The sequence below is a fragment of the Podarcis raffonei genome, chromosome 4 (assembly GCF_027172205.1).
Source record: "Podarcis raffonei isolate rPodRaf1 chromosome 4, rPodRaf1.pri, whole genome shotgun sequence".
NCBI classification, from domain to species: Eukaryota; Metazoa; Chordata; class Lepidosauria; order Squamata; family Lacertidae; genus Podarcis; species Podarcis raffonei.
The window spans coordinates 76,564,457-76,589,773 of record NC_070605.1 but is presented as its reverse complement, the minus strand read 5'-3'; the positions used below and the strand labels follow the sequence as shown (position 1 = coordinate 76,589,773).

Here is a 25,317-nt window from a genome sequence, read left to right as displayed (position 1 = left end):
AGACTCTATCCCAAATCACTCCCACTCCAACCAACCACCCAACTCCCAACGAACTCCTCCCTTCGCCCCTCGCAAAGCTGGTTTTATAGTCCCTCTGACTCCACCCCCTGGGGGTTCTGATTGGGTAACCTGTTTAACTATTTCACCTCCAGCACTCTCATATGTCAACGTCACACCTACGGCTTGTAGGAATGGTCTAGCCAGAGCCCACAAAGATGATGATCACCGACTAAATCACACCTTCTCTACTTTGCACATGGGAGCTTCCTGTGGCCCTGGTCCAATACTCTAAGACAGGGATGGGGAATTTGTGGCCTCCCTAATGTTGCTGGACTTCAGCTCCCATCAGCTCCAACCAGCATACCATCTAGAAGAAGGAAACTGCTTCAAGATCTCTCTATAAATCTCTCTATAAAACTTATAAATCAGTGTTTCCCCAACTTGCTGTTTTGGAACTACAATTCCCATCATCCCTGATCACTGGTAGCTGGGGATGATGGAAGTTGTAGTTTAAAAACAGTTGAAGAAACACTACTATGAAAAAATATGACAACTACTAATACAACAGTGGTTTAGATGTAGCCATTTTTATTATTGTCCTAGCTTCTCTTAGAATTCTACCGTAATGCTAAAGGGTGGGGAATATTTCCACATAGTGAGGATTTGCCAAACAAAGTATAGCGGTTGAACACGTTCAGTGCCATCACTTCTCGGCCTTTTGGCTAAGATCAAGGGTAGTAAGTCTGTTCAGTTAAGGCTGCAAAGAATCAGGCTGAAATATATCCATTCAGTCACGGCGCTCATAGAATGTTCTTGGTCAATGTTATTTTCTTCCTAAAATGGCATCAAAGAGGATTGCTTTCTTTTGCTGAATATCCTTGAAGCCGGCGGCACTGAGAAGCGCATTGTACTCTGATGGGGTCCGTTCTTTTCCTGTAGTACAAAGCAGCATAACCAAACCGTATATATGAGCTTCCAGTGGCCCCGTTCTGTCTTCGTTGAGAACTATTTCCACTACTAGAACTCCACCACCTGTTTTAGAATAGGACATGGAAGATGCACTGTTACATATTAAGAAGCAGTATGTTACTTTGCCCAAGTATCCTGGGATCAGAAGCTCAAGAAATAAAGGAAAGCAGCTGAGCCTGAGTGGTATGCAAACATAAAGGGAAGGGGCCATGGGGAAATCCAAGCAGATTAGTATCAGAATTAATTCCCACAGGAAACACCTTTGACACCATGCACCTACCAGGCTTGCAGGCCCTGTGCAGTCTGGTTAGCAGTTGCACACACTTCTCATCTGTAAAGCAGTGTAGGGTCCTAACCAAAATATACAGGTCAGCTTCTGGAATTGGATCTTTAAAAGCATCACCTGAAATAAAACAAGTAGAGAACCGGTGAAATAATTATTATTCTTACGGAAAGTATACTTCATTTTATCTTTCTCAAATTTGTAGCTATAAGGTGTGCACTTCTGTCTCCTGGTGCTTCTACTGTAAGGAGGGAAAGCTGAACATAAGAGTCCTGGGAAGATCTGTTCTCATGGTTTCCAACTCCCATCAGCCCCAGTCAGCATGGTCAGGAATGATGGGAGTTGTAGTCCAACCATAACTGAAGGGTTCCTGATTCTCGATCCCTGCTTAGTGCATGGTTGCCTTGTTTGTTAGTGGAAGAAAACAATGTACCGTATTTTTCGCTCTATAACACGCACCCGACCATAACACGCACGTAGTTTTTAGAGGAGGAAAATCCATAGGCATGCCACCCGTAGGCATTCCCTCCATAACACGCACAGACATTTCCCCTTACTTTCTAGGAGGAAAAAAGTGAGTGTTATGGTGCAAAAAATACGGTAACCTTTGTAGAATAAAACAACATTTTACCTTTGTGAAAAGTAATTCTGTGTTCCTCTGAGGAGACAAAATGCTTCTTTCCTGTTTCCACTACTTCAGGTAGGTCTAAAATGGTCACTGTAGAATTTGGATACAATGAAATATATTCCTTTGCTAGGGCTCCACTACATCCTTAAGGGGAGAACCAAAGGGAAAAAATGAACATGTTGTGCATATCAAAGTTTTCCCCAAAACTTCATGTGCAAAACTCTAAGATAGTATACCAAATAAGTGGCTGTCCAGTCATTTCATTCAGTGGCAAGTATTTACCCACTTTTGCAGTTCTGAGGATCTGATAGTTCAGAGCTTGGGTCATGGGTCATTGAGGGATGTTTCCTGTTCTACAACAGCAGCCTTATGATTTCGGAGTGCCAGCATAGGAAGACATATGAGAATTTATGGTACTTACCTCCCACATCACAAACTAGTGGGAAATTAGAGAGATCAAATGCACTCAACACATCTCGACCACAGAGGCTCCACATCTCATGCATAAACTCCATGAATTCTCGCAAGCTGCTCTCTGATCTAGTAATTCAGAATTGCATTATCAGTTAACAGAGGGCATATCTTTGAACAGAGGATGGTTCTAGACAGGAGCCATATTCCACATAATGCTGTTGCTTTTTAGTTGTGTGTGGATTTCCTTTCCTTTCTTCGGCCTTATCCTTCTTCTTCCCATTGTACTGATCATGATGGGATGTATCCATAATCCATACTCAAATAGTAGTAGTAGTATTAATATGAATAATACATCATTTACTGTAGCTGTTCCTCTCACCCAACTCAGAAAAGGCTGTTTGCTATGATTAAAAGCAGTTGTGCTTCAACATTCGAAAATACCGAAGGCAAACAAGGCAGGGTCTTCACAACTAGTCTGTTAGGGTACCAACTTGAATAAAATATAGTGTGGGCCCAGGTAAGCCCCACCCCTCATAACTGATCACATAACACAGTGCATACACACCATTTGAATGGGAATGCCCATCAACCTGGGGGGGGACACCTACCCCCTCAAATATTTTATTTTGGCGCCGAAGCTCCCGCAGCCCCTAGGAGTTGGCTCCTATGTAGTTTGTGTAATGTAACACCTGATAGCAAGGAATCTAATTTTAGATATCAGGTGAATACAAGTTAGCAATAGGTTTCACACAAATTGCAAAGGGAAAGCTTTGCCCATTCTTTAAAAAGAAACAAGATCTACAAAAATGCATTTTTTTCTGTACCTGTACGTAGCCTCATAGAAATCTTTTGTAGAAATGTCACTTAATCTATATGTCTGAGCCTCTCCTTCCCTGAAAGAGAATATTTGTTTTACTTTAAGAAAGAATGAGCATCAAAACTACAGAATTAAATTTCAGCCTCTTCAGCAAAACAATTAAACCAAGTTTACTACTCATACAATTACATTTGTTGTCAAAGCTGTGTCTAACAATCACAGGTTTGTTTATTTGTAACGTCTGTGAGTTTTACCATTTTATTACCCTTTTTATCAATTTTTTAATAATCAGTAAAAAAAATGTAAACAAAAGTGAGGAACAGTACAGTATTATAAGATAAATGCTATAAAGCTCCTTTTTTATATATTTTGCTATAGTGCTAAAATATCATAATACAATACATAGAGCATTATAGCATACTACCCAAAATCCAACCTTAAATTCACAGCCATTTTAACAACATGGTTAATTGCAGCAGCTGCTATGGTAGTGGTCTTGTTTTTAATCATTTTGTTGAAAATAACATCGAATCCTAATGGTGTTGTAACACACTTTCATTATAAAAAGTGTATATCTACAACCTAAGAAGTGTTCCAGCAATAAATAAACATTTTGAAGAATAAATGGGTGTCGTTAGATAGTATTCACTGTAAGGGTTACACAGTATAGTGAATATGTGCTAAGCTTCAAATGGCTCATCCCACAGTAGCTATGTCATGCCAGCTCCTACTTAATATTTTTCACTCTATATGACGCACCAGACCACAAGACGCAACTAGTTTTTGGAGGAGGAAAACAAGGAAAAAAATATTCTGAATCTCAGAAGCCAGAACAGCAAGAGGGATCGCTGCGCAGTGAAAGCAGCAATCCCTCTTGCTGTTCTGGCTTCTGGGATAGCTGCGCAGCCTGCATTCACTCCATAAGATGCACACACATTTCCCCTTACTTTTTAGGAGGGAAAAGGTGAGTCTTATAGGGCAAAAACACGACAGCACAGGGAGAGGCAAACAGAACAAGTACAAGATAACTGACAAAATAGAAAGGCAATTGTAATTCTGTTTGTAGCTTACAGTGGGTGAGCTTACAGTTTGTAGCTTACAGTGGGTGAGCAGCAGGAAGGTTAGTGTTTGTGATTGCTCATCTGGAATTATCCCTACTGAGGAAGGATCCATTACCATTTTACATTTACAGGACAATCCTGTATTATATAGGACAGGTGGCAACCCTACAACACTGTGACATTAAGTTCCCCACTTCAGTGCTATCCTTCTCCTCACCTCACAGAATCAGCCAGGTGCTGTGCTCTCGTATAGACAAATTCAGCATTGAACTTCAAGGAATAATACTGAGTCTTTGGGCTTCTTTTGCCAAGGTAGAGATTGGCAAGGTTGGTATTTCCATAAAGCACTTAAAATGAAAGGGACAAAAGATTAACGTTTTCACACCTCTGTGCAAAGCCCCTTTCCCTCCCCAATTCTGCAGGGACAAAATGCTTGAAACAAGGATAATGAGGCAGAAGACACATTTCTGTGATTCCTCGGCATGCTGCCCTCATTGGAAAAAACGTGCAACACCAAGATTGCAATTTTCCAGCTTCTCGTCCAGATAAAAGTATGGAAAGACTAGGCCTCCACCTGCTGGCAGTGGAACTTCAGGGTGCAAAGCTGCCACATGGTCACCAATGCTATAAGCCAGGCAGAGGCAAACTCGGCCCTCCAGATGTTTTTTGGGACTACAATTCCCGTCATCCCTGACCACTGGTCCTGTTAGCTAGGGATCATGGGAGTTGTAGTCCGAAAACATCTGGAGGGCCGAGTTTGCCTATGCCTGCTATAAGCAGCCACTAGGAGTGGCCATTCTGAGATCTGGAGTGAAGTATTAGAAATATATGAACACCAGGCAACTTTTTTCCATTGTAACATCTAAATCAGGAGGACAGACTCTGAATGTCCTGAGCTGCATTGGTGCTTAGTAAAAAGGTAAAAGGGTAAAAAGGTAAAGGACCCCTGGATGGTTAAGTCCAGTCAAAGGTGACTATGGGGTTGCGGAGCTCTTCTCGCTTTTAGGCCGTGGGAGCCAGCATTTGTCCACAGACAGCTTTCCGGGTCATGTGGCCAACATGACTAAACCGCCTCTGGCGCAACAGAATACCATGACAGAAGTCAGAGCACAGGGAAATGCTATTTACCTTCCCACCACAATAATACCTATTTATCTACTTGCACTGGCATGCTTTCACTACTACTAGGCTGGCAGGAGCTGGGACAGAGCAATGGGAGCGCACTCTGTCACAGGGATATGAACTGCTGACCTTCTGATCAGCAAGCCCAAGAGGCTCAGTGGTTTAGACCAAAGCACCACCCACATCCCTTACAGGTGCTTGGTGACCTGCGCTAGCTGCCTATTTGCTACTGAGCTTTCTCACTGACATTTGTAAACAACTAGGTACAAGCACATCTAACAGATCATCTCTCCTGCTATGGGACAAATCACCCTTTACCATCATGAAAGGAGAGTGTCATCTGCATACCTATCGGAAAAAGCCCTGCTCTCTGGAATGCTTCCCAAAAAGAGATATGGGAATTTCCATGTGCATAAAATGTCTCCTAAAAACCTCAGGTGTTTCCCTAGGGTCATTTAGATGCTATTCTGTTCAGTTGCTGGCTTGATGGTTTAAATTGATTTTTTAAATGGTATTTCAACTTTATAGTGTTGGTTAAATTTCTAAATAAAGAATAAATACTTTGGTTGTCCTTCCTCTCCACTTGCAGGTACTTTAAGCCAACACAGGCGTCCAGCAGCCTCTCCATCCCAAAGGGACTGGTACCCAGACGTTCAGCAATAGACACTGAAGTCAGCGGTTCCTTGGACTCCATCAGCAGATCAAATACACCAAGATCAGAGGCAGTAAACATAATCTGGATGCAAAAAGGGTGAGGGAGTACACAAGGAAATAGTTAAAAATGGTCTATAGTTACTGACTTTGCAAAAGGAACAAGATACTTTTGAAATACAAAAATGTTATCATATATATAATAAATATTTCTGTTGAGCGTCCCCTTGAATTATATTAAGAAAAGTGGGACATAGGTATCTTAAGCAAGTTAATTTTAAATTATTGCTGTATCACACCTGTGCTATGACCTGTTCTTCTCATTTTCTTATTAATACATTCAAGTGACATTAACAATATTTGAAGTTTCTACCTTTCTTTGTGCTGGGTTGACCCCTGTAACTGTAAGATTTGCCTTGCCATTTAAAGGCATTTTTTATTCTTCACATCCATTTACAAGCTGAAAGTTTCAAAGTCCTTGCAAGTATTAAATTTTGCAGACAATACTTCTACCTTTGAAATTAGAAATGAATACTGATTCCGAAATAACAATTTCAAAGCTTCAGCTTCTTCTGTAGCACTCATTGTTCTTTACTTCTCTGTCAGATACCTCACAGTTTTCCGCTGATGAGCAAGTTGTGGTCCTTTTATTCAGAATTCACTGAAAATGACACTGAAATGATAAATGTCAAGGTAAAAATCTAACTTAATGGACTTTGTAAATGACTGAGGCCAGAGATGTTTATGGGGAAGTCCCCATCTGCTAAGTAAAGGCATAGGTGGAAAAAGGATTTCTTTCTCACAAGTGCAGAAGGAAGAAAGTACCTGGAAATTATTGATTTTGCCTATGTGAGGGAAATTGTGAGGAAAATTGAGGAAAATATCACTTGTCACTGACAAGTGAGATAAAATCAACTGGTGTCTGGAAATGCACAATTAACAAGTTATTGGAGAAAGTTAATCAGAAGAGAGAGCAGGTGGTTTAGGGAAAACACTCTTGCTGAAATGAGGCCATTTGGAAATTTTTAAAATACAGAAACACATTAACAAAGAAGTGTCACATGCAAGTCACATAGTAGGAGCCATTTTTGTGCCCAAGTCAACAAATGTTAATGGCAAAAATTACCAAGAAGCTCACTAAAGAACTCACTTCTAAAAATGAATTATATGTGATAACGATATAGAGAAATTCAGGAAAATATACAAATAGTAAAGCTGAATGAGGATAGGTAGAGCCTGAAGAAGAAAAGTTAAGAGTTCCCAGATTGGAACATGAGAATGGAAACAAGGGGATTCCAAGAGAAAGAATATGAACAATGAGGGAGAACCAGGGATGTCACCATGAACTCCTTGAAGGAAAGGTAAAAGGTAAAGGTACCCCTGACCGTTAAGTCCAGTCATGGCCAACTCTGGGTTTGTGGCGTTCATCTCGCTTTATTGGCCAAGGGAGCCGGTGTACAGCTTCCGGGTCATTCCCCCCCCTCAATTTTTTTTATTAATTTTTCAAATTTATTACAAACATAAACAACATTAAAGAAAAAACATTAAAATATAAAAAACAGACAAACAAACATACAAACATTTATCCTAGCTGTTATAATCATACTTTTATAACCTCAAATCCCTCAAGCTGTGTTTCCATATAGCTCATTGTAGCAGTTTTCCAATACTAATTTCCAATAAAATTAACTTAATCAATTAACATCTTTCTTTATTATCCTATTTCACTTATATCCATAATATTATAAAATTTAAAACATTTAAGTACTCACAATAATGCTACTTATATTATCTTAGAATATTTTGCTAAATAGTCCTTAAATTTCTTCCATTCTTCTTGGTAATCCTCCTCCTCCTGTTCGCGGATTCTACTGTCAGGTCAGCCAGCTCCAGAAAGTCCATCATCTTCATCTGCTATTCCTCCACTGTTGGTAATTCTTGTAATTTCTAATATTTAGCTAACAAAATTCTTGCTGCGGTTGTGGCATACAAAAACAGCCTAACATCTTTCTTGGGCAATTCCAAACCTATTATTCCAAGTAGAAAGGCTTCTGGTTTTTTAATAAAGGTATATTTCAACATCTTTTTCAACTCATTATAAATCGTTTCCCAGAAGTCTTTCACCTTAGGGCACGCCCACCCAGCTTCCGGGTCATGTGGCCAGCATGACTAAACCACTTCTGGCGAAACCAGAGCAGCGCACAGAAATGCCGTTTGCCTTCCCGCCGGAGTGGTACCTATTAGTAGCGAAAGGACTAACCTTTATGTGGCTTGGTCCCAGGTAGCAGCTGGAATCGTATGAGGCACAGGTCCCAAGTTGCCAGTGTTGTGATGTGCAGTCCTTTGGCTACTCAGAAACCAGCTGCATTGGATTAAATAGCATGTAGCCATCCCCTCCCACCCACCAAGTTAATTGGGTTTAGGATTGCAGCCTTGATCAGGAGCTAATAATGGATTTGCTGAATCAGTTGCTCTGAGGAGAAACAAGAAATGTTTCTCTTCTGCAGCCCAAAGAGATTTTGTCCGTTCTGACAGCCCCCGAGGAAAAGGGATGCCATCTTGGCACTGATACCAGGAGGGAGCCTGGGGTGTAAGAATATTCACCATGCCTAACTGAAAGGGCTAAATCGGGCCCAGCTTGGGTTCACCAAGGCATTACATTATGTAACAGAGGGACGTCACTGTGCAGGAGGCCAAGGGAATTTTCAGAGCAACAGAAGCAAGAGCGACCCAGAGCGACCCTTGGATAACTGAAAGGGATTGGGGTGTAAGAAGGGTCACCATGCCTAACTGAAAGGGCTAAATCTGCCCCAGCTTGGGTGTGCCAATGCCAGCATGCATTACATAACAGAGGGATGTCAGCATCAAGGAGGCCAAGGGGCTTTTCAGAGCAACAGGAGCAGGTGTGACCCAGAGTGACCCTTGGATGTGGAAAGAGGTGTGGGGTGGGCATTGGAAGGGGAGCTGTATGCAGTGGGGTCAGAGGGAAATGGAATGCCAGAAACACAGATAGGAACCGTTCAAATTCGAGCTACACTGTAGGCCGGATAAGGACAGGGACCCTTTAGGATAGCGATGATAGGCCATGAAAGAAACCGATTTGGTAGTGCTGAGTGAATTTACGCCTGCAAATCATTGTCTTTATTCAGACCCAAATGAATTGGAGCGAATGTCCTCAGTACTTGATGTAGCAGTTTCACTCCGGCAGAGGCGTAGCGTGGGCAGGCTGAGGGGGGCCATTGCTCAGGCGCAGTTTCTTCGAAGGAGCACTTTGCTCCTCACCTGGTCCCTATCAGCCCCTCAATGCTTCGTGAGTCCGTTCCCACATCCCAGCCTCACAAAGCAGCGTGGGGCTGGCAGGGAATGAGGAAGAAGCAACAGTCTTGTGCTCCTCCAATTGGACCGCGTCCTCATGTTGCCCTCCATGCCCCCTGGGGCAACCATCCCGGGCCATAGCTGTCAACTTACAGATTTGAAAATAAGGGACCAGCAGCCTCGAAAATAAGGGATCAGCAGCCAAAATAAGGGATTTTAGTCAACCAGAAGCCAAACGAAGCCTCAAGCGGTGGTTCCCACAGCGCAGCAACCCGGCAAAGGGGATGCAGCAAGGAAAACCACCGTCACCTCTCCGCTGGGAAGCACTGTGCAAAGGCGAGTCCCCAGGCAATGCGGCCGATTTGATCGGCACAAGGCATGCAAGCTCCAAACTCCAGTCGTTCTTAGACTCCTTATTGGGTGAGCAACACAGCCAAGCAACACAGTTGGAGTTGGCCGGCAGGGAGGGAGGGAGAGGAGCTGCTTCCTTTGAAACCCGGGAAATTTAAGGGACATCATCAATAAGGGACAGCAGCGGGACATGGCGCTGGGATAAGGGACTGTCCCACCAAATAAGGGACGCTTGACAGCCATGTCCCGGGCGCTATGAAGACATGCTACGCCACTGCACTCTGGGGCTTCCCTTTGAAATTCCTCTCTAAAAACAACCATTGATCTCTCCACAACAGCCAGCAATGCCGCCTATTCTGTTAAGTGAAACCTCAGTTTGACAACCAAGAATTACAGGGCTATGTGAGGCACCTCAGGTGGCATTTAGAGTAACCCCCCCAAACTTCAAATAGTATTATTACATCCATATTACAGATATGGGGTGTGTATGTATGAAGGCTGGGAGAAAGAAGCTTGCCTAAGGCACCTTAAGGATGTTTTCCAGATTGTAGCTCAGTCTGGAATCCTACACACACACACACACACACACACACACACACACACACCAGGGAGCAAGCCCTGTGAAACTAAATGAGACTTAATGTAGGTGGTATGATAAATAGCGCATCTCACATGTAACGAGAATCAGGGAGTGTGCTTTTAGAATTGTAGAACTGTAGAACTTGAAGGGACCCCAAGGGTGGTCCAGTCCAGGAATCTCAACGAAAGCATCCATGACAGGAGGCCAGCCAAGCTCTGCTTAAAAACCTCCAAGGAAGGAGAGTCCACAACGTCCCAAGGGAGTCCGTTCCACCGTCGAACAGTTCTTACTTTTAGTTTTCCCTCACACACCAAGCCTTCACAAATTCTCAGCGACATACCTGGTATGTCACCTTCTGGCTTCGTCTCCTGAGCTCCTCTCAAATCAGTTTATGGGATAGTTGGGCTACGGGCTGAATGCTTGTATTCCACCCCAACCTCCAGCCTTGCTCTTCTGCAGCCCAAAGAGATTTTGTCCGTTCTGCGCATTAAATTTTTATTGATATTAATATTATATACATATAAACCTATACAAAATCCAACATAAAAATTACACATAATATGACAAATCCATAAATCCTAAATATAGCTCTAGGCTCTGCCGAGCCTTGGACTCCCCTCCACTCCTTTGGTAAGACTCTAATAAATTCTATCAACACGTATTTTGTCTTTTCTAAGAGCTAACCCATTACTGTTGAAGTTATTCCAGTCCCGCCAGTGTCTTTTATAATTTGATTCCAATGTACGTCGCATATTTAACCCAATTGTCATGAAATTTCTGTTCATCTTGATCTCTTATCAAGTTTATCAATTTGACCTGCCAATCGCTTATATTTGGTATAACCTCCGTTTTCCAATTTTGCGCTAACATGATTCTTGCGGCTGTAGTAGCATATAGGAATAGTACCTTATCCTCTTTTTTAATTTCTTTATCCATCATTCCTAGCAGAAAAGCTTCAGGCTTTTTGGGAAACGTGTATCTAAAGATTTTTTTAAGTTCATTGTAAATCGATTCCCAAAATCCTTTTACTTTACTACATAGCCACCACATGTGGTAGAAATCACCATCCACCCTTCCACATTTCCAACATCTCTTATTCTTTAACCTATACATCTTAGCCAACTTCACTGGCGTGAGGTACCACCTATATATCATTTTCCAGATGTTTTCCTTTAATATCGTACATGCCGTAAACTTCATGTTAACATTCCACAATTCCTGCCATCTCTCAAATTCGATGTTATAACCAATATCTATAGCCCATTTAATCATGGTCTCCTTCACCTCCTCATCTTTTGTATACCACTCTAATAAGATATCATAAATTCTTGACAATGTTTTGTTCTTACTTTCCACAACTTCTACATTAAACTTAGATTTTTTATCTTCAAATCCTAATTTCTTTTTATCTTCTTTCAACAAATTATTTACCTGGTGGTATTGCAACCACCCGGTAAGTAAGTTTTTAATCTCTTCATATGGTCTAAGTTTTATGCCTTGATCCGTTTTTCTTGTAAGTTCTTCATATGTGGCATTCTTTCCTTCCATATTAATCTTTTTGACCGTTAGCACCTCTACTGGTGAAATCCACCAGGGTGTCTTCCTTTCCAGTAAATTTTTATTTCTTTCCCATGCTTGAAATAATGGTCCTCTAAAAATATGATTTAGAAAGCCTCTATGCACTTTCACCTTTTCGTACCACAGGTACGAGTGCCACCCGTACCTGTTGTCAAAGCCTTCCAAATCCAAGATGTCTCTATTTTCTAACCTTATCCAATCTTTCAGCCACAATAGACATGCCGCCTCATAATACAAACTTAAATCCGGCAGGGAGAAGCCCCCTCTTTCTTTCCTGTCTACCAATATTTTCATTTTTATTCGTGGCCTCTTCCCCTGCCAGATATATCTCGCCAGAGCTCTTTGCCATTCTTTGCACTGTTTTAAGCCTTTAAGTACCGGAATGGTTTGAAATAAAAATAGCATCCTAGGCAGAACATTCAATTTAATAACCGCGATCCTCCCCATAAAGGATAACCTCATCCTCTCCTAAATCTCAAGGTCTTTCTTAATGTTCTTCCAAGTGACCTCGTAGTTATCTTTATATAAGTTACTATTTTTAGCCGAAATCCACACTCCGAGGTACTTCACCTTCTTTGCTGTCATAATTCCTGTTTTTTGTTCTAAATCCACAATATCTTCTTAGGTTACATTTTTTATCAGCATTTTAGTCTTATTCTTATTTATCTTAAGACCTGAAACAGCACCGAACTCTTCAAATATTTGCAGGGCTTCTTTTACGCTATACTTTGGATTTTCTAATGTTAGTACAATATCATCAGCAAAAGCTTTAATTTTATGTTCTTTGGTTCCAACTTTAACTCCAATAACCTCTGCTGTGTCCCTCAACCTTTTAGTAAATACTTCCAATACTGAGATAAATAGCAGAGGGGACAAGGGGCAACCTTGTCTGGTCCCTTTCGCTATATCAAAAAATTCTGACGTAGTATTATTAATTACCAGTTTTGCCCTTTGCTCATGATAAATAGCCTCTATGCCTTTTCTAAATCTTTCTCCCATCCCCGTTCTTTTCAAGTTTTCCATCAGAAAGCACCATGAAATATTATCGAATGCCTTCTCGGCATCAATAAATATTAAAGCCGCCTGTTTGTCTATTCTGGTTTCCAAATATTCAATGATGTTTATCACATTTCTCACATTATCCTTTAAATGTCTCCCTGGAAGGAAGCCCGTTTGATCTTTGTGAATTCTATTGTTTAATACTTTTTTTAATCTCTCTGCCAATATATCCGCAAATAATTTATAGTCATTATTTAGTAACGATATCGGCCTATAGTTCTTCACTTCTAGAATATCCACATCTTTCTTAGGAATTAATGTAATATAAGCTTCCTTCCAGGTATTCGGAATCCTCCCTTCTTTTAGAACATTATTCATCACTTCACATAGAGTTGGGCATAGTTGATCACTTAATGTTTTATAATACTTTGCTGATAAACCATCTGGCCCCGGTGCCTTCCCGATTTTCATCTTTTTTATTGCTTTCTTTATCTCGTCTTCCGAAATCATCTGGTCTAATAACTCTTTTTCTTCAGGGACAATCTGCTGTAGATGGTGCTCTTCCAAATACCGTTCTATTTCATAATCTGTCTCCTTTCCTCTTTTATATAAATCTTTATAATACTTCTGAAATATCCTCTTTATCTCTTTTGGCTCTTCTACAATCCTTTCTCCATCCCTTATTTTACAGATCGTATTTTGTTTTTTCCTTTCTCTTATTTGCCACGCCAGGTATTTTCCTATTTTATTGGCTGATTCAAAGTCCTTTTGCTTCATCCTTTTAATTTTCCACTCAATCTCCTGATCAACTATCATAGCAAATTGGGATTGCAGTATCTTTAGTTTTTGTAATATTGTCTCCTCACCTGGTTTAATAACTAATTGTCTTTCATTTTCCATAAGCTGAGTTAGAATCTCCTCTTTCTTTTTCTCTTTTTCTTTTCTTAAGTAGCAGTTTTTTTGGATGAGGAAGCCCCTCATAACAGCTTTTCCTGCATCCCAAACCGTCTCTAAAGCTGTTTCATTATTAAGATTCCACTTAAAGTATTCTTCAATTGTTTCTTTTGCTTCTCTTACTATCTTTTGGTTATTAAATATATATTCGTTCATTCTCCATCTAGCTGCTCTAACGTCTTTACCCTTTATCTCTATAAATACCGGGTTATGGTCAGATAAAGTTTGTGGGAGAATATCAGATTTAGTTAAACTCTGTATCAATTCCCTTGAAATCCAGATGTTATCTATTCTCCCCCAACTCTTATTTGGATTTGAGAAAAAGGTGTATTGTTTTGTAGTGGGATTTTTAAACCGCCAGGCATCAATTAACCCCATATTATCAACCAAATCAAAAAACGTTCGAGGTAACTTGCCTTCCTTTATCTCTTGCTTCTTTGTTGACCTATCCAAATTTGGAGACACCACTCCGTTAAAATCACCCATCAATATCATTTTTTGGTCCATCCACTCTAATAACTTATTTCCTAATTCAGAAAAGAATGCTGATTTTTTATCATTCGGAGCATATATTCCGGCGACAATTATTTTTATTCCTTGAAATACAATCTGTACTACTATCATTCTCCCTTCTTCATCTTTATACAGTAATTTTGGGTCGAGTTTTTCTTTTATATATAGTACCACACCTCTTTTCTTAACCTTGTCTGATGCTGCAAAATCTAGCCCTAATTTCTTATTACTCAGGATTCTCATATGCTTTCTTGTTACGTGAGTCTCTTGTAAACAGATTAGGTCGAGGTTCTTTTTTGACAATATATGTGTAATCTGATTCCTCTTATTTTTATTGTTAAGCCCATTAACATTCCAAGAAAGTATTTTTAACGCCATCGGTTATATACAATTAGTAGCTTCTCAAATCTAAGTTGGGGCTACTGTTCTGTGTCTTCCCTCTCCTCCCCTTCTCCTTCTCCTTCTTCCGTTGAAATTATCTCTGTCTCTTCCTCTTCACTCCCCCCGCCCCCTCCCCCCTCCCCTGGTTGCTCCCCCGCCTCCTCCCCCCGGCCATCCTTCCAAGTTCTTTCTCGTATCTTCTTGCAAATTTTTCAAGTTCTAAGGAACTGGACAGTTTGAATCTTTTATCCTTAAAATAGAATGAAATACCCTCCGGAAATTCCCATCTATATAAGATCCCCTTTTTCTTCAATTGATTGGTTAGTTTTTTATACACCTCCCTCCTTCAAAGAAATCTCGCAGGTATCTCTTTAAATATGATGATTGGGTTTCCTCCGATGCATAACCTTTTGCTATAATTCTGTTTCAATATTTCATTCCTCATTTCTAACGAGTTGAACATGACTATTACATCTCCTGGCAATTTTTTCCCCTTGGCCTTAGCTGATTTTGTTTTTATCCGAAAAATATTTGCTAACGAATATCTTATTTCTTCTTCCTTCCTGTCTAACCAAATTGCCAACTCTTTAACCATTTTAGACCTTATATTCTCATTTGGCTCCTCTGGAATTCCTCTAAGTTTCAGATTATACTGATTCTGTCTCATCTGAATCATAGCCATACTGTCCAACAATTCTTCCTGTACCTTGCCAATCTCCTTAACTTCTACTTTAACCATGTCCAGTTCCTTTTTACTGTCTTTCGTGTCCTTTTGTACCCTTTTCACAGAATCCTCAATGACTTTGGTTCTTACCGATAAATCTTTAACTTTTCCTGTCAATTCTCCCACCACCCCCTCTAATCTCTTATCCAATGTATCCTGCACGTCCATTAATTTTCTCTCAATATATTGTTCATTATGTTTAAATTCTTTCCTTATTTCAGCCATCAAGCTATCATAATCTCTAATTTCTTTCCCCTCCTTCCCCTCTTCTTGTCTAGATGGCCTCCTTTCTCCTGGAGTTCCCACCCCTTTTTTCATTTTGTATATCAGGTTATATTAGTTAATTATTAAGAACTCCTCCCCCCAATAGTCACTGTAGTAAACTGCTAGATTCCTCTGTTCCTCTGTTCCTCCCGTTGGTTTTCCTGTGCAATTTCCTTTCTTCCCACACGGTGGCGCCTCTTATTCCTTTTCTCTTCTGTAAGACTCCTTAAACAAGAAGTCTCTCTCCACTCAGAGTCAAGCAGTTAATCTCGTTAAATATTAATGGTCACACTATTCGAAGAAAATGGGGGTGGCCAGTAGAACACATTGAAAAGAAATGGAGAGTAGACAAAGATTTAAAGGAAAGTAGTCACCAAATTCACCAAGGTAAATAAATAAAGTCACATAATAGTTCTCTTAACCTCTGCGAAAAGTATGGGGTGGGTCTCAGCCCAAGAACAAACCAAGCGAGGCCGAATAAAGGTGCGCTCCCCGATAAGAGAGACTTCCGTATAAAATTCCCGATCTCTTTCCACTACAATTCAGTCTGCAGGGTAGCGTCCGTCTTCGCCCACTTCTTCCTTAAAGCGGGAGAGGGCAGGGAGGGAAATGGCAGTACACACGCCCACTGCAATCTCACCTTCCTCAAGCTTAATTTCTCCAAGCCATTCGCCTTTCTCCCCCACCTCGCCGGAGAAAAAAGAGAGAAAGAAGGGCGCTGCCTCACAACGTCTCCCCCTCCTCCGCCACTGTCCAAGCGGGAACAAAGAGAAGAGTGGAAGTCAATATTTAAATACTAATTAACTCAGTCCCCATTCCAGTACACCAGGCAAAAAACCAAATGTAAAAAGAGGGAAAAAACACCGGAGGAAAACCGCCAACGTATCACAAGCCGTTCGCTGACACAGCACTCTCCGACCAAGTAGGACAGAAATATTCCTTTCACTTCACTCTAATCCAAAAAATATTTTCAGTCTTACGTTGCCTCAGACTTCTTGTAATTAAACTTTGTATCTGAGGTCTCTCCTCTACTCCCACTTAGCGGCAACTTTCTTACTTTCTCTCTCCAACAGTCATCTGCTATACTCCATTTTACTCTTACCGCCGGAGTGAATTCCTTCTCCTTCTCCCCCACACCGTCTTTTTCGGCTGGGTTCTTCAATTAGACTTTCTATCTGTTCTCTATTTGAAAGTTTTAGCTATTTCCCAGCTTTTTCTTTTACTGTTGTCGGAGGTTCGCCGCTTCTCACGCGGAGCCTGAGGCTTCACAACACGGAGTCTGTTGCTTCCCCTTCCTGCCGCAGCTCCAAACCTGTTAAACGCCGACAATACAGGCGAGCCCGGGCAGCGTCGCTGGGTACTTGTCCCCCCAGAATAATCCTCCTGAGGTTTCGGGGTTCACGGAGCCTTCGTGACCCCTCTAGACCTCCGTGTTGTTTGAGACCCCCCGGAGGGCAACCTCGCGCTCCTTCCCGTGTCCGCGGCGTCCCGGAAGTCCTCGAGATTTTGTCCGTTCTGACAGCACCCGAGGAAATCTACAGCTAACTGAAAAGGGATGCCATCTTGGCACTGATACCAGGAGGGAGCCTGGGGTGTAAGAATATTCACCATGCCTAACTGAAAGGGCTAAATCGGGCCCAGCTTGGGTTCACCAAGGCATTACATTATGTAACAGAGGGACGTCACTGTGAAGGAGGCCAAGGGGCTTTTCAGAGCAACAGAAGCAAGTGTGACCCAGAGCAACCCTTGGATGTGGAAAGAGGGAATGTTTTAAGGAAATTTAATTTCAAATCCCAGGCAGTAAACAGGGCAGGACAGCCAGCTTCAAAGGTTCTGAAATTTCAAACCTGAACCCCCTGGGAGAGTACATGATGGAGTTCCTGGAAATAATAGTAATATAAAAACTGGAACGCCTGGTTCCTGGGGCTTTGGGTTAAATGGGGTCTTGCTCTGTTGGCAGGTGTGTGCTCCAGTTCCGTTCTGGGCAGTGGGTGTCCCCAGACTGTGACGGATAGTTGGCATACGAGTGCTTATCCCATTTGTCTCATGTTGCTGCAAAGGCCAGCGAGGTTATCAAATGTGACTCCCTTGGCAGAAGAAGAGAGAAGGTTGACTTGCAGAATTTTCTTTGTTGCAGAAGAAGAGAGTTTAACTTTCTTTCAGGATTTGGCTGATTTGCAGAATAATTCAAAGTTGTCTGTTGGTATTTCACACACACTCTGGATTTCTAAGGTCCTCCAAATCTCTCTCCCCCCCGCCCCCGTTGTCTGGCTTGCATGTCATGGTAAGCCAAAGTGTAGCTTACTGGCACTACACAAGCAGGCAGGCTTGTAGCTGTTTGTACCTCCCCCTCCCCCCCCCCCAGTCTATTTTACTCCTGCACTGTGCTGAGCTTGGCTTAATGTGTTGTCCGAAGCTGCAGCCAGTTCTGTTGCCATAATTAGGAACTAATGAAGGCAAGAGTTACCGTATTTTTCGCTCGATAACACGCACCTGACCATAACACGCACATAGTTTTTAGAGGAGGAAAACAAGAAAAAAAAATTCTGAATGAAACAGTGGATGTATCATTTTTGTGCTTCATGCTGCGGCCACAGACATGTGATTTGACGGTGAGTTTGGGGTAGCCCAATGCAAAGATCCTGAGGATCCATGTGGATCCATGCTTTGTAACCACGTTTTTGCACCATTGCAGCCCCAGGCAACAGTGGGTGCGTGATTTTTTTGGTGCAGGCTGTAGCCATGGACATGCTATGTGATCTGATGGTGAATTTGGGGTGACCCAATGCAAAGATCCTGAGGATCCATGTGGATCCATGCTTTGTAACCACGTTTTTGCACCATTGCAGCCCCAGGCAACAGTGGGTGCGTGATTTTTTTGGTGCAGGCTGTAGCCATGGACATGCTATGTGATCTGATGGTGAATTTGGGGTGACCCAATGCAAAGATCCTGAGGATCCATGTGGATCCGTGCTTTGTAACCACGTTTTTGCACCATTGCAGCCCCAGGCAACAGTGGGTGCGTGATTTTTTTGGTGCAGGCTGTAGCCATGGACATGCTATGTGATCTGATGGTGAATTTGGGGTGACCCAATGCAAAGATCCTGAGGATCCATGTGGATCCGTGCTTTGTAACCATGTTTTTGCACCATTGCAGCCCTGTTTTTGCATCAGATCATTGCTATGTGATCTGATGGTGAATTTGGGGTGACTCAATGCAAAGATCCTGAGGATCCATGTGGATCCGTGATTGGAACCACGTTTTAAGTAGGGAGGGAAGGAAAAACATAGAAGCGACAAGGAGAGGGGTGTGCAGAGAAGCAGCTGGCTAAGAATGCAGGAGAGGGGTTTTACCGGAGGGAGGAAAGGAAGGCAAAAGTCCCCCCCACACAAGCCAGCCAGCTCTCTCTCTCGCTCTCTCTCTCTCCCCCCCCCCCAACCTGCATGTTGCCTTCGAGTCCCAGACGCACGGAGAGGAATTCTTTCCACTCTGCTTGCCTGGAGGGGAGGGGTTTTCTCTGCTCTTTGTTCCGTTTGAGCAAACACAGTAAGGAAACAGAAGCGGGTGGGCAGTAAGACCCTGAGGCAGAATGCAGGAAAGCAGCAGCTTCCTACTTTCCTCCCTTCTCCGGACGATTTGATATTTGCCTGATTTTTGCCTTCACTCGCGCTTGTCAGCTCCAGGGACCACACATTCGCTCAATAACACGCACAGACATTTCCCCTTACTTTTTAGGAGAAAAAATCTGCGTGTAATAGAGGGAAAAATACGGTACCCAAGTTGTAGACATTCAGACCTGAGGGTTTTGCAGGGAAGAATCTAACCATTGCAGTTAAAGGTTATTGACAGGTGTGGAAGTAGTTGCTCACGAGTAACTCCGACCTGTCTTTGCAGATTTTTATTGGTGCAAACTATTTACAGTGCAGAACCCCAAAATTCATGTCCGTCTTAGTCACTTGCAGATTCCGGGAGTGCCCCCTTCCGGTTTCTCCCCCAGCATAAGAACTTAGACACCCCAAATCTCCGCCTCCCCTCCTTATGTTTCACCCCTCTGCGCAAGCAGGCTGGCTGGGCTAGGTGAGGTGCTTGGGCTCTCCATAGCATCTTTGTTTTTGTTTTTTATAAGATATTTATTAAGATTTTTTAAAGTATTACAATAAAAATGGGGGAAAAAACAAAAATACAAAATAAAAATAGTTAAAAACACACAGATTTTCCATTGCTTATTTTCCTTTAGCTTGTTTCCCGGACCTCCTCATACCTCCCTTTTTTGTATTCCACTTCAAATTGTTGGTTCAGCAAATCCTTACCATTAGATTTTTACCTATTTATAACCCTTTTTTCATATTCTCTTAAAGCATTACAGCTGGAAACCACTTAATTTCTATCCAACATCATTCTAACATTCATTAATTTTACAATATTTCTGTAGATAGTCTTTGAATTTCTTCCAATCTTCTTCCACCAACTCTTCTCCCTGGTCTCGGATTCTGCCAGTCATTTCTGCCATCTCCATAGCATCTTTGAGCCTTCCCTTCACCCGGCTACCCCCTTCCCCCTCTGCTTCACTGGAGGTGTGGCTTTCTCCACTGCCAGACGAGGAGCTGTTTCTCACAAGCGCTGGAGGCTCTCTGTATCCCCCTGCCTCCCTCCCCCATTCCGATGGCAATACCCTGACAGTTATTTATATGTTTAAAGCTGTTTCACCCTCCTCAAAGAGGTTCCCAGAGCAGATTGCAAAAGAGGGCCTGCAGGTTTACAGTCAAAAATTCATGACTCAAAAATTTGCAGGGAGGGAAGAGGAAAACAAACCAACCCTGGCCCCTGTTTTTAAAATACTGAAGTTCTTATAATGATGGAATGGAGAGTTCAGCAAGAGGGGGAACTAAATGGAGCTACTCTCTCAGGACAGCTTGAATTTCCAGATGTGGTTGGACTACAACTCCCATCATCCCTAGCCAGCATGAGTTGTAGTCAGCGATAAATCTACCATAGAATCATAGAGTTGGAAGAGACCACAAGGGCCATCGAGTCCAACCCCCTGCCAAGCAGGAAACACCATCAGAGCACTCCTGACATATGGTTGTCAAGCCTCTGCTTAAAGACCTCCAAAGAAGGAGACTCCACCACACTCCTTGGCAGCAAATTCCACTGTCGAACAGCTCTTACTGTCAGGAAGTTCTTCCTAATGTTTAGGTGGAATCTTCTTTCTTGTAGTTTGGATCCATTGCTCTGTGTCCCCTTCTCTGGAGCAGCAGAAAAAACCTTTCTCCCTCCTCTATGTGACATCCTTTTATATATTTGAACATGGCTATCATATCACCCCTTAGCCTCCTCTTCTCCAGGCTAAACATGCCCAGCTCCCTTAGCCGTTCCTCATAAGGCATCATTTCCAGGCCTTTGACCATTTTGGTTGCCCTCCTCTGGACACGTTCCAGTTTGTCAGTGTCCTTCTTGAACTGTGGTGCCCAGAACTGGACACAGTACTCCAGGTGAGGTCTGACCAGAGCAGAATACAGTGGCACTATTACTTCCCTTGATCTAGATGCTATACTCCTATTGATGCAGCCCAGAATTGCATTGGCTTTTTTAGCTGCCGCGTCACACTGTTGGCTCATGTCAAGTTTGTGGTCAACCAAGACTCCTAGATCCTTTTCACATGTAGTGCTCTCAAGCCAGGTGTCACCCATCTTGTATTTGTGCCTCTCATTTTTTTTGCCCAAGTGCAATACTTTACATTTCTCCCTGTTAAAATTCATCTTGTTTGCTTTGGCCCAGTTCTCTAATCTGTCAAGGTCGTTTTGAAGTGTGATCCTGTCCTCTGGGGTGTTAGCCAGAGGTACTTACCTCCCAAATCACAAGCTAGTGGGAAATTAGAGAGATCAAATGCATTCAACACATCTCGACCACACAGACTCCACATCTCATGCATAAACTCCATGAATTCTCGCAAGCTGCTCTCTGATCTAGTAATTCAGAATTGCATTATCAGTTAACAGAGGGCATATCTTTGAACAGAGGATGGTTCTAGACAGGAGCCATATTCCACATAATGCTGTTGCTTTTTAGTTGTGTGTGGATTTCCTTTCCTTTCTTCGGCCTTATCCTTCTGTTTCCCATTGTACCGATCATGATGGGTTGTAGCCATAATCCATACTCAAATTTAAATACTACTACTACTAGTAGTACTCATAGTAGTACTCACAGTAGTACTAGTAGCAAGTACTAGTAGCAAGTACTATTAGTATGAATAATACATCATTTATTTTAGCTGTTCCTTTCACCTGATTCAGAAAAGGCTATTTGCTATGACTGGAAGCAATTCTGCTTCAACATTTGAAAATACTGGAGGCAAACAAGGCAAGATCTAGAAAAATACAAATTTTCTGTACCTGTACATAGCCTCGTAGAATTTTTTTGTAGAACTGTCACTTAATCTATATGTCTGAGCCTCTCCTTCCCTGAAATAGAATATTTGTTTCAGTTTAAGAAATAATAAGCATCATGACTACAGAATTAAATTTAAAACTCTTCAACAAAACAACTAAATCAAGTTTACTACTCATAAAATTACATGTGTTGTCAAAGCTGCATCTAACAATCACAGGTTTGTTTATTTGTAACGTATGTGAGTTTTATCATTTTATTACCCTTCTTATCAATCTTTGACTTATCAGTAAAAACGTTTGTAAACAAGAGTGAGGCATAGTACAGTATTATAAGATAAATTCTTTAATGCTGCTAGTGTTTTGTATTTTGCTATACATTCGTACCTTGGTTCTCAAACATAATTTGTTCCGAAAGGCTGTTTGACTTCTGAAAACGTTCAGAAACCAAGGAGAGGCTTCTGATTGGCTGCAGGAAGCCGCATTGGATATTTGTGTACCAAAGAACGTTCAAAAACCGGAACAATCACTTCCGGGTTTCCGGCATTCGGGAGCCAAAACGTACGAGTACCAAGGTGTTCAAGAACCAAAGTATAACCGTAGTGCTAAAATATCATAATACAATACATAAAGCATAATGCCATATTACCAAATATCCAACTTTAAATTCACAGCCATTTTAGCAACATGGCTTATTGCAGCAGCTGTTATGGTAGTGGTCTTGTTTTTAATTATTTTGTTGAAAATCACATCAAAACCTAATGGTGTTGTAGCACTCTCTTTCTCTTTCATTATAAAAAGTGTATATCTAAAACCTAAGAAGTGTTTTAGCAATAAATAAACATTTTGAAAAATAAATGGGTGTCGTTAGACAGTACTTGCTATAAGGGTTATATTGTGAATATGTGCTAATTTTCAAATGGCTCAGCCACAGTAGTTATGTTCATGCAGCTCCTACTTACAAACTGAGCACAGCGAGAGGACAGTTGGGAGCGATTATTTTTATTCATCTGGTGCTGAAGTGACTTCAAAGCAATCCAGTACCATCTATTGCAGTCTAACAGGATATCCCCTCTCAAATTTGTCACACACACACAAACTTACAGTTTCATTTGTAAATCTTTCTGTGCTTGGCTACCCAGGACAAAACTTTTTAAATGCAGGACATAGCATTTTACATTTTACATTGAAATACGGGAAAATCCTGTACAGGTGGCAACCCTACAACACTGTGACATTAAGTTCCCCACTTCAGTGCTATCCTTCTCCTCACCTCACAGAATCAGCCAGGTGCTGTGCTCTCATATAGACAAATTCAGCATTCAACTTCAAGGAATAATACTGAGTCTTTGGGCTTCTTTTGCCAAGGTAGAGATTGGCAAGGTTGGTATTTCCATAAAGCGCTTAAAATGAAGGGGACAAAAGATTAACGTTTTCACACCTCTGTGCAAAGCCCCTTTCCTTCTCCGATTTTGCTGGGACAAAATGCTTGAAACAAGGATAATGAGGCAAAAGATACATTTCTATGATTCCATGGCATGCTGCTCGCATTGTGAAATGTGAATCGATGAGGCTGCAATGCTCCAGCTTCTCTTCCAGAGAAAGGTATGGAAAGACTAGGCCTCCACCTGCTGGCAGTTGAACTTCAGGGTGCAAAGCTGCCACATGGTTGAAAATGCTATAAGCAGCCACTAGGAGCCGCCATTTTGAGATGTGGAGCAAAGTACTGTACGGTGGACCCTCCGGATAGGAATTAAATTCGTTCCGGGGGTCCATCCGCAACCCGAAAAGCCCGTAGGCAGAGGCGCCACTTCTGCACACATGCACAGTGCGATTGAGCGCTTCTGCACATGGATGCAGGCAAAACCCAGAAGTATACACTTCCGGGTTTGCAGCGTTCGTAACCCGAAAGTTACATATCCAGAGCGGTATGTAACTAGAGGGTCCACTGTATTAGGAATCTATGAACAGCAGGCAACTTTGTTCCATTGTAACATCTAAGTCAGGAGGACAGACTCTGAATGTCCTGAGATACACTGGTGCTTAGTGACCTGCACTAGCTGCCTATTTGCTACTGAGCTTTCTCACTGACATTTGTACACAACTAGGTACCAGCACATCTAACAGACCGTCTCTCCATCTCACCCTTTACAATCATGAAAGGAGAGTGTCACCTGCATATGTATTGGAAAGAAAGCTCTTTCTGTTTATAGCACTGGCCCTCTGGAATGCTCCCCAAAGAGAGATATGGGAAGTTCCATGTTCTTCAAATATCTCCTTAAAACCTCAGATGTTTCCCTAGGCTTATTTGGATGCTATTCTGTTCAGTTGCTGGCTTGATGGTTTAAAGTTATTTACTGGGGGGGGGTGTTAAATTGTATTTTGACTTTATAGTGTTGGTTAAATTCCCGAATAAAGAATAAATACTTTGGTTGTCCTTCCTTTCCACTTGCAGGAACTTGTAGCCAACACAGACGTCCAGCAGCCTCTCCATCCCAAAGGGACTGGTACCCAGACGTTCAGCAATAGACACTGAAGTCAACGGTTCTTTGGACTCCATCAGCAGATCAAATACACCAAGATCAGAGGCAGTAAACATAATCTGTATGCAAAAAGGGTGAGGGAGCACACAAGGAAATAGTTAAAAATGGTCTATAGTTACATATGTTCTAAAAGGAACAAGATGCTTTTGAAACACAAAAAGATTATAATACAGTTCAAGTCCATTTGAATTGTAGAAATAAAAGTAGGATACAGGTATTTTAAGCAGTTAATTTTGAATTATTGCTGTATCCCACCTGCTGTATCCATTTACAAGCTGAAAGGCATTTTTTATTCTTCACATCCATTTACAAGCTGAAAGTTTCAAAGTCCTTGCAAGTATTAAATTTTGCAGACAATACTTTTACCTTTGGTATTAGAAATGCATTCTGATTCCAAAATAACATTTTCAAACCTTCAGCTTCTTCTGTAGCACTCATTGTTCTTTACTGTTCTGTCCGAGACCTCACAGTTTTCCTCTGATGAGAAGTTGTGGTCCTTTTATTCAGAATTCACTGAAAATGACACTGAAATGATAAATGTCTAGGTAAAAATCAAACTTAATGGACTTTGTAAATGACTGAGGCCAGAGATGTTTATGGGGAAGTCCCCATCTGCTAAGTAAAGGCATAGGTGGAAAAAGGATTTCTTTCTCACAAGTGCAAGAGGAAGGAAGTACCTGGAAATTATTGATTTTGCCTATGTGAGGAAAATGTGATATCAGAACCTGACAAGTGAGAGAAAATCAGCTGGTGTCTGGAAATGCAAAATTAACAAGTTATTGG

The 25,317-nt window shown here is 41.7% G+C and overlaps 1 protein-coding gene across 2 annotated transcripts; it reads right to left on the bottom strand.

The window, feature by feature from the left end:
- Positions 1-353: 353 nt before the first annotated feature.
- LOC128411792 (acetylserotonin O-methyltransferase-like) lies at positions 354-25,060 on the bottom strand. 2 transcript variants are annotated; one of them, XM_053384217.1, is made up of 9 exons: positions 8,206-8,318; positions 6,459-6,606; positions 5,856-6,030; positions 4,390-4,519; positions 3,119-3,187; positions 2,302-2,420; positions 1,884-2,024; positions 1,250-1,372; positions 354-1,032 (listed from the first exon to the last, which is right to left on the bottom strand). In XM_053384217.1, the coding sequence occupies exons 2-9, from the start codon at positions 6,528-6,530 to the stop codon at positions 824-826; spliced, it is 1,038 nt and encodes a 345-aa protein (XP_053240192.1). In that variant the 5' UTR covers positions 6,531-6,606; positions 8,206-8,318; the 3' UTR covers positions 354-823. The 2 variants fall into 2 exon arrangements, with proteins under 2 accessions (XP_053240192.1, XP_053240193.1); XM_053384218.1 differs by lacking the exons at positions 2,302-2,420; positions 3,119-3,187; positions 4,390-4,519; ... (1 more) ...; positions 6,459-6,606; positions 8,206-8,318 and adding exons at positions 21,453-21,571; positions 21,998-22,066; positions 23,265-23,394; positions 24,419-24,593; positions 24,901-25,060.
- Between the last annotated feature and the right edge of the window lie 257 nt (positions 25,061-25,317).

Coding starts and splice junctions, on each gene's coding strand:
- LOC128411792 (XM_053384218.1), bottom strand. CDS start 24,972: ATGAGTGCTACAGAAGAAGCTGAAGGTTTGAAAATGTTATTTTGGAAT. Junction 2,025..21,452: donor ACTAGCTTGTGATTTGGGAG/GTAAGTACCTCT, acceptor TCTCCCCTTAAG/GATGTAGTGGAGCCCTAGCA. Junction 1,033..1,249: donor GCACAGGGCCTGCAAGCCTG/GTAGGTGCATGG, acceptor ATTCTAAAACAG/GTGGTGGAGTTCTAGTAGTG.